The sequence below is a fragment of the Peromyscus californicus genome, unplaced genomic scaffold (genome assembly GCF_007827085.1).
Source record: "Peromyscus californicus insignis strain IS unplaced genomic scaffold, ASM782708v3 Scaffold_9__1_contigs__length_137607984, whole genome shotgun sequence".
NCBI lineage: Eukaryota > Metazoa > Chordata > Mammalia > Rodentia > Cricetidae > Peromyscus > Peromyscus californicus.
The window spans coordinates 37,107,852-37,117,292 of NW_026294617.1; the positions used below are offsets into that span (position 1 = coordinate 37,107,852).

General features: G+C 41.7%; 1 protein-coding gene across 1 annotated transcript in view; it reads right to left on the minus strand.

The window, feature by feature from the left end:
• The window catches only part of Ankub1 (ankyrin repeat and ubiquitin domain containing 1), a 103,226-nt gene extending 97,316 nt beyond the window's left edge, over positions 1-5,910 (minus strand). Inside the window, 4 exon segments of the mRNA XM_052731731.1 lie at positions 3,832-3,858; positions 3,860-3,992; positions 5,393-5,415; positions 5,860-5,910. Coding sequence (XP_052587691.1) covers positions 3,832-3,858; positions 3,860-3,992; positions 5,393-5,415; positions 5,860-5,910 — 234 coding nt within the window.
• Between the last annotated feature and the right edge of the window lie 3,531 nt (positions 5,911-9,441).

Below are 9,441 nucleotides of genomic sequence, written 5' to 3' on the forward strand. Positions count from 1 at the left end.
TACGTGGGTAAACACACTTACCACCCACTCTGATGACCTGAGTTCAATACCTGGGACACACATGATGGGAGGAGAAAACCAAATCCCTCAACTTGTATTCTGACCTCTTCACGAACACTATAGCATTTGTGTATGTGTGTACCCACATGTGTACACACAAAAATACACATAAGCAAATTTTTTAAAGAGAGGGTGTCTGTAAGAGAAGGCATCTCCCTGCCTACATACATGATACTCCTCTCCAAGCATTATGAATTAAGACAGGTCGTTCAGTTACACCCAAGTATGTCAGATGCTATTAGATAAACAACACCATAAACAAATCATGGCTGGACACATTTAAGATTAGATTTTTCCCTTTAGAAACAAACAAAAACAAAAACAAAACAAAACAAACAAAAAAAACACCCAAACCAACATACCATGGTAGAGGACAAACTCAAAATATCTTACTCTTCAGTACAAAAAATGTCTATTTCAAAATCATAATTCCTTTTTTGTCTTCAAAAAATAGATGCGAACCCACTGGAAATAATATATGTACATTAGCAATGAGAAGTAAAATGTTCTTATTAGAAACAGACAACACAAATTGAGGTTGATGTAAATCCAAATTCTGGCTCAAAAATTTGCAGACACCAAATAAGCAGAAATCTGTCCCACCTGTTCCATAGTGAAAAAAAGGAGAAGTAATGTCTGGTTTTATTAAATGGTGTGAATTCCACTTGAGAAATCAAATGAACTTCCTTTTTTTTTTTTTTTTTTAGCAGCTGTCCAGGAAAAGATTGGAAACTGGGTTAACCAAATTATTTATCTAACTTTGTTATGGCCTCATGTCTATGACACAGAAAGGTACTCTACAGGTTACCAAAAGAGAAAAGTAAACAAAACTACAAAACCCTTGACCTACAATCTGCCCAGCCTGCAAAATATACTAGGTCATGGTGGCACAGACCTTGTGGGAGTAACCAACCTGATGTCTGATTTGACTTAAGGCCCACTCCATGAGATAGAACCTGACACTGCTTGGGTGACCAAGAACCAGAATCTAGATAGCTCAGAAATCTAAGGTTAACCAAATACTTCTGTTCTAAAAAGAAAAAAAAAAAGGCAACAATAAAACGATTCCTAATGGTATTCTGCAATACTCATAGATCAGTGCCTTAGTCAGCCATTATCAGAGAAGAGAGGCTTCCTCCTGCAGCAGATGGGAACAAATACAGAGATCTACAGCCAGACATTATGCACAGTGTGTGTGGGGGACCTTGAAACACACAGCTATAAATGAGATGTCACCATCGAATCCCTCCCCTCAGAGCTCAGGGAACCCTGCAGACGGGGAGGCAGAGGAGTTGGGGAGAAAGAAAGGATGGAGGACACCAGCAGAACAAGGCCCTCTCGAACAACTGAGCAAAGCTCATATGACCTCACAGAGACCAAGGCAGCATGCACATGGCCTACATGAATCTTCTCATCAGACAGTGCTTGGAGATTGTAAGGAGTTGATTCCGTGTAGCTGTGTGGTGCCTGAACATAATATAGAAGCCCATGTAAAGCCGTAAGGAGAAGCTGTTAAGACATGGCAGGGAAGAAGGATGTAGTGGTGCACACTTGTAATCCTAACATCTTGAATCCAAAGTTGGAGGCCAGCCTGGGATACGTAACAAGACACTCTCAGACAAAGAAAAGAAATATAATTTAGTTTGCTTTAAAAGGATTTTCTGAGTATTAGAGAAAAAATTGGAGAACTCATAGTCATTTTAATTTTACTTTTTGGTAGTTAAACATTCTTCAGAAATATAAGGAATACATGAATAATAAATGCTCAGAAAACATTAAAATTATATAAATGGAGTCATGCAGTACTTACCATTTTGTGACATGTCTTTAGTACTTAATATAGGAGAGCATCTTTTAAAACATCTTAGGCCGGGCGGTGGTGGCGCACGCCTTTAATCCCAGCACTTGGGAGGCAGAGCCAGGTGGATCTCTGTGAGTTCGAGGCCAGCCTGGGCTACCAAGTGAGTTCCAGGAAAGGCGCAAAGCTACACAGGGAAACCCTGTCTCGAAAAACCAAAAAAAAAAAAAAAAAAAACAAAAAAACATCTTAGCTGTGTAAGTATATTTAGAGTTAATTCTGAGTATCATAAACATTTTTGCTGCTAAATATAAGAAAATAAGTATCACATTTAAAGGGGATGAGAACTCATGCTTTCAGAAGTAAGAAGAGAGCGTAAAGGACTGTTTCTACCCCAGTATAAACAACGGCTCTTAACTGGGTCACTTATCCATTAAAAACTGATTTCAAGTTAGAGATATGAGCTCAGGAAATCCCAAAGTACATAGTTTTGTATATCTTAGGGTTAGGGTTCTGGAAAGTTCTTAATGAACGCTGAGCCCAGGGTCCCTAGTTATGCACCGTAAATTAAGGGCGCCCTAAAAATGGTAAAGACATTTCTCCGGCATATACTTAGTTCTGATGGCTGCTTTGTCTGAACTTGGATATAGTCATTGTCCTGGGGTTTCTATTGTGATAAAACACAATGGCCAAAATCGAGTTGGGGAGGAAAGAGTTTGTTTCAGCTTATATTTCCACATCATAGTCCATCACTGAAGGATGTATGGGCAGGCACTGAAGCAGGGCAGGAATCTGGAGACTGGAGCTGATACAGAGGCCATGGAAGAATTCTGTTCACTAGCTTGCTCCCCATGGCTTTCTCTAGCCCAGGTGTGGTACCTCCAACATCAATCATCAATCAAGAACATACCTCACAGGCTTGTCCACAGGACAGTCTGGTAGGGATGTTTTCTCAATTGAGGTTCCCTCTCTGGATAACTCTAGCTTGTGTCAAGCTGACATAAAACTAGCCAGCACAGACACTGCCCAGTCATTCATCCTGTTAGTGAAAATTTCCTCTTTGTCATGCCACTGTCCCTCATCCATATGACCAGGGAAGTGACCTCATCTGCTTCACTCTGTACAGATATCTCAGAGCCATCCCTTAGACTATGATCTATGGGGAGTCCTGTATGATGTGATGGGGCAGATGGCAAAGGATGAGGCAAGAAAGAGAGATGGAACAAGGGGAATGCTGTGTCCGTATCTTACTACCCTTCACAGGCATGAAACATGCATGAGACCACGAGTACCAATGGAAGAGAACGCAAGACAAGAAGGGCTGGGGAGTTGGTTCAGTGGTGAAGAGTGTGTACTACTCCTGCAGAGGACTTAGGTTTGGTTCTCAGAACTCGTGCCTGGCAGCTCACAACTGTCTCTAACTCTGGCTCTGGGGCAATCTAGTGGCTCCAGCCTCTTCTGGTACCTGTACTCATGTGCATGTACACACATACACACGATTAAAAATAAATCTTTGTGGGACTAGAAAGATAACTCAGGGGTTTATAGAAGGTACTGCTCTTACAGCTAGCCTGAGTTTGAGTCCCAGAACCCATATCCAGTGGCTCACAGTCACCTGTAACTGTAGTACCAGGGTATCCAACATCCTTTTCCTGGCCTCCTCACTCACCAGCCATGCACTCATACAATAGAATAAAATAAATGAACCTAAATTCTAAAAAAATCTTTAAAAAAAAGGAAAGGAAAGGAAGCTCTATTTTATTCTTTTTGGTAGGATCTTGTTATACAGCCTAAGCTGCCCTCAAACTGATGATCCTCTTACCTGGGCCTCAGAAGCTCTGTGATTATAGGTATGTATCAACCACATCAGCCTGTGCAAAGCTTTTTCTAAGTTGTGCGACTACTTAGTTGAGCTATCCACCACTTACCTCAAAATGAGAGAGGCATCTCAGGCAAATGTTATTCTGTCATACCTTACCGAAGCATTTGAGAGTTGAGCAGGAAGATAATTCCGACATCCGACAGACTTCAACTGTTCCTGAGGGCAGCTCCAGCATACTTCAACTCTAGCTACCACCTGCCTTGTTGGTCTTCAGAAAGAGGACTGTGGAAATCATCCTTAAAGAGCAGTGACCTCTTATGAAAACAGTCTCTGTATTAGCAGAGCAGAAATACCGTGCTCCCCTCACCCCTTCCTTCCCTCTTTCCCTCCTCTCCCTTCCTCCCTCTCTTCCCTCTGCTTTCTTCCTCCCTCCTCCCCTCCCTTCCCAATGGCGTTGTAATTGTCTTAGAACAAAGAGAAGGAAGATCGGGTAGGGTTCTTAACTTGGACCCTATTGCTCCCCAAAAGTTTATAAATAGATTTTAGTTGGGGGAAAAAAACTACACCTTCATTTTAAACTTTTTATTATTTTTATTTTATGTGTGTGAGTGCTTTGCTTATGTATATCTGTGTCCCACATGTGTGCCTGGAGCCCGGGAATGCTAGAAGAGGGCAATGGAGCCCTTGGCAATGGAATAACAGATGGTAGTGAGCTGCCATGTGAGTACTGGGAACTGAACCTAGGTCCTCTGAAAGAATAGCCATTGCTCTTAACCACTGAATCATCTCTCCAGTTTCTACAGCTTTATTTTTGCTAACTCTAAGTGAAATTGAGATTTTTCTCCTTTTTAATTATATTAAATCATCTGTACCTATGGCTTTGTCACCATTTAAAAATCACATTCATTTCCATATCACATTACCGCTGCTACAGATATTTCAGAATCTTATGTATGCTTATCACTTATTTGAAAGTATACTAGTTAAGTGCACTTCTAGGACCTGTTAGTTAATGTTAATAAAATCCCATGTCACTGTGTCATCAATGTGATTTTTATTATTTGAAGGTTATATTTAAATTCAATTCACTTCTTTCTTGTTTTCGTGGAGAGAGTCTCTTACTCTGCAGCCTAGGCTGGCCCCAGTCTCTTATCTCTCCTGCCCTAGCAGCCAGAGTACTAGGATTATAAGCATGCATCACCATGACCTCTGTGGTTCTCTTTGTATTTTAGGTATTTTATGCATTTAACAACATTCTGAGAGGGAGTTCATCTGCTTTATCAGACTTCAAACAGATCCATGACACATAATGTGTATTATCTCCTGTGCTAGATCTAGATTGCAATAATCTACCCAATACTAACAATCCTCAGGAACTGCTCAATATGGCTGGATGTGGTGGCATACATCTTTAATCCCAGCTCTTGGGAGGCAGGGGCAGGTACTCTGAGTGTGAGGCCAGCCTAGTCTACAGCCAGAACTACAGAGTGGGACCTCATCTCAAAAAAAAAAAAAAAGAAATCACTAATAATAATAATAATAATAATAATAATAATAATAATAATAAATGAAAATGACCACCTCTAAATTAAATATTTCATGACTGTCTCTTATTCTGGCAGTGTGGTCTTAGGTAAGATGCCCTCCCTAAGCCTCAATTTTCTCTGAATACAAAATAAAATTGAAGCCCACAAGTTTAAAATTGAAGCCACACGTTCACTACTGTCTTCTCTGTCTCCTAAGTCCTTGGATTCGTCATATCTGCTTGCTCACCAAGCAAGACATTAGTCAGACAACTGGCACTCTCTTTGCATGTACTGAAGTTAGTGTTGTGTTTTCTCCTTTTGTGAATAATTGCAGTAAGCTATTTGGTACAGGCACAACCCATGAACTCACTAGAGAGAATTGAAACTTGACAATTGCTCCTTCCAGAATTTATTGGCTCGGTTTGTTTTCTTATATAAGATCTCCAAATATACCATATTCTTATCAATATAGCACTCAAATAGTGATATTTTTCAAAGCCTCTTTGTTTCTTGTGTTAAAATTGTACCTAATAGTGTCTCTATCCTATGCATATTTTAGACTGTAAGGCATAATTAAACTCAAATACACCGTAGTGACCCTTGACTAAATATATGCCTTTACCATCTGTTTGATGGCTTCCAGAGTCATGTGCTGAAACATCAAATGCCTCAAAAGATCCTTTAAAAGCCACAAAAATCCTCATCATGCAATTCCCTTCTCAGAAACAAGACAAACAAAACCAAACAAAAAATCCTGTTTTCAGAGATAGCTGGAAAAATTTTCAATTCCCAATTAAAGACAAAAATCGATGGCCAGCGGCGGCTGTCACTGTCTCCTCTCCATGGTGATTGGAAGCACGTAGAGGGACACAGCCACAGTATCCCAGCATGGGACAGCATGGACTGTGGCTCTGTTGGAGGAAATGTTTCTCTCAGAAGACAGTCACAACAGCCACTTTGTTCTCAGATTACAGAAACCAGGACACCAGACAATGGCTGAGGCAAACGAGAGCAAGCTTCTGACATGTAATGCCAAGATCCTACACACAAGTCACACTTCTGCGAAGTAATCGTCATCCCCTGAGTCTGAAATTTGTATTTACTCGAGGACAGCTGATCCAAGAACCCGTAAGAACACAGCCTTCATTAGGGTGCACTGGCATATGGCGAGGCAAATGGAATTGATTTCGCTGAGTAAGATAGTCCTGAAAGTTCTCTGTGACTATCTGTGTGGAAGCACTCAGTTTCCCTAACAACTTTGTGTACTTGTTCTCTGGCAGTGTGTCTAGTTCTGCCATGGGGTACAGAACAATACCCACACACGCCAAGAAAACGAACGTGGCTTTCCCTTCCCATCCTTGCATAATGAAATCTGCTGCATAGCAACACAGTATAATTGATATCTCTTTTAGTCTTTGTGTTACTCAGGACAATCTGCCATTGTGATCTCTTTCTACCCCACTTGACGTCAGTGGGCTTCTTTCTTTCTTTCTTTCTTTCTTTCTTTCTTTCTTTCTTTCTTTCTTTCTTTCTTTCTTATAGATTCTTTTCTCACATAATACATCCCGACCATACTTTCTCCTCTCTCCACTCCTTTCATCTCCTCCCTGAATGATAAAAAGAAATAAAAAGGAAAGGATATGACTGCTCCTAGGTATGATGGAGAAGAAAGTTTATTGTAGATAAAAGGGAGAGCATAGGCTGGGAGGTGGTGGCGCACGCCTTTAATCCCAGCACTTGGGAGGCAGAGGCAGGCAGATCTCTGTGAGTTCGAGGCCAGCCTGGACTACAAAGCGAGTTCCAGGAAAGGGGCAAAGCTACACAGAGAAACCCTGTCTTGGGGGGTAAACAGGGAGAGCATAGACAGAGACAGGGATGTCTGGGAGAGTTCAGAGTGGACATGACCCTGACTGAGCTGGGCCATTTGGGGAGAGGGAGAGGAGAAGGGGGAGGAGAGGAAACCAGGTGTAGCAATCAAGAGGGCAAAGGTACAAAAGGGGCAGGCAACCAACATGGCTGGACTCTACAGGGAAAAACCTCTTGAGGAAGGGCAGCCCAGACCCTGGGCTGGAGAGTTTGGGATAAGGGGCAAAGGATGCCAGTCATACCCTGTAGGGACTAAGGGATACTGGGAGAACCTGGCAGCCAGATCTGCTTCAGTATGTTAAACAGGCACATATCAGCCATTTGTCCCAAGGTTTTAGACTTAAAACCCCCCACCCGCCCTCTCCCCCAGATCCACTCCCATTTTGTTTCCTCTTCAGAAAAGAGCAGGCCTCCAAGAGATGACAGCCAAACAGGGTAAAACAAGACACAATAAGGCAAGCCAAAAGCCCTCATATTGTCTGGACAAGGCAACCCAATAGGTGGAAAAGAGTCTCAAGAGTAGGCAAAAGAGTCAGAGACACACTGTCTGTCATTGTTAGGGTTTCTGTTGTTGTGAAAAGACGCCATGACCATGGCAGCTCTTATAAAGAAAAACATGTAATTGGGGTGGATCATGTACAGTTCAGAGGTTTAGTCCATTATTGTCATGTCAGGAAGCAAGGCAGCGTGCAGGCAGACGTGGCGCTAAAGAAGGAGCTGAAGAGTCCTTAATCTCGACTCATAGGCAACAGGAAGTGGTCTGTCTCATTGTGTGTGGCGTGAGCATATATGAGACCTCAAAGCCCACCTCCACTGTGACACATTTCCTCCAACAAGGCCACACCTACTCCAACAAAGCCACATCCCATAATAGTGCCTCTCACTTTGAGGACCATTTTCTTTCAAACCACCAAAGAGTCCCACAAAAACACCAAGCTATTAGTCATAACATATACACAGAGGACCTGGTGCAGACCTGTGTAGGCTCTGTGCTTGCCACTTCAGTCTCTGTGAGCCCATATGAGGCCTGCTTAGTTGACTCAGTGGGCCATGTTCTCCTGGTATCCTCCATCCCTTCTGACTCCTACAATCTTTCCTCCTCCTCTTCGGCGGTTTCCTGATCTCTGAGGGGAAGGACCCAATAGAAACCTCCATTTTAGACTCTCTCTCTGCATAATGTCTGCTGTGGGTCTCTGCACCAGCTCCCATCTGCTTCTGAGGAAGCCTCTGATGACAGCGGGACCGGGCACTCTTCTATGAGTATAGTAGAATATCATTAGAAATCATTTCTTTTTTTTTTTTTTTTTTGCCAGTTATGTTTGGTTCTACCCTAGGTCTCAAGGCTAACCAATCTGGTACCCTCAGAGTCCAGAAGAGGGCATAAAGTACCCTGAGATTCGAGTTGCAGACAGTTGTGAGCTGCCATGTGGATGCTGGAAGTTGAACTCAGGTCCTCTGGAAGAGCAACCAGTGCTTTTAAGTGCTGAGCCATCTCTCCAGCACCCTTATCCTGTGTTTTGAGAATTAAATTTTGAAAGGAATGTAACTTCTTGTCAGTATTCTTTGTGTATTCATATTATTCTTTTATGATTTAGTTTTATTTATTTGTTTTTTTAAAGTAACATATTGGCTGGTATAAATAGTCAAATCTCTGTGAGTTTGAGGCCAGCCTGATCTACATAGTAAGTTCCAGAACAGCCCGGGCTATTTAGAGAGAACCTATCTCAAAAAAAAAAAAAAAGAAAAAGGAAAAAAAATAACTTATTAATTGTTATGTTAAGTGGAAAAACAACCATGCAGATTTGTGCAATTAACACCTAGATACATTGTTATAAATATAGTAAGCCTTTGCAAAAGGCCAGCAGAGAATAAGGGATTTTTCCCCCTCAAATAAAGAAGTAACTGAAAAACTAAAATGTAATTCCTTGAATTTGCTGCTGGGCAAAGAGAAAAGCAGGAGAGGAGCCAATATATCAGCATTTCCACCTACAGCAGGAATGGTGATGAAGAAGTGCACTCAGGGGATGGAGCATTTGTCGACAGTGAGTTCAGTTTTCAGCACCTACCTGGTGGCTCACACCCATCCAAAGCTCCAGATTGAGGGGTGTGACTGATCCACAGGGTGTTCTTACGTGAATACAGGCGAAATATTCATACACATATAGTAAAAATAAATAACAAGAGAAGTTGATTCAGGATACTTAGTGTACCGATTTTCTCAAGTGTTGCTGCTTATAAAGTTTGAAAAATGATTGTGTGCATAATGCTGTAGTTCAGCAGTACCAATAAGACTTTCCTTGACCACAGAGTCTTCTCACCTATTATTTTATTATAATTTTTCATTTTCACTGAAGGTACTGTGGCTTCTG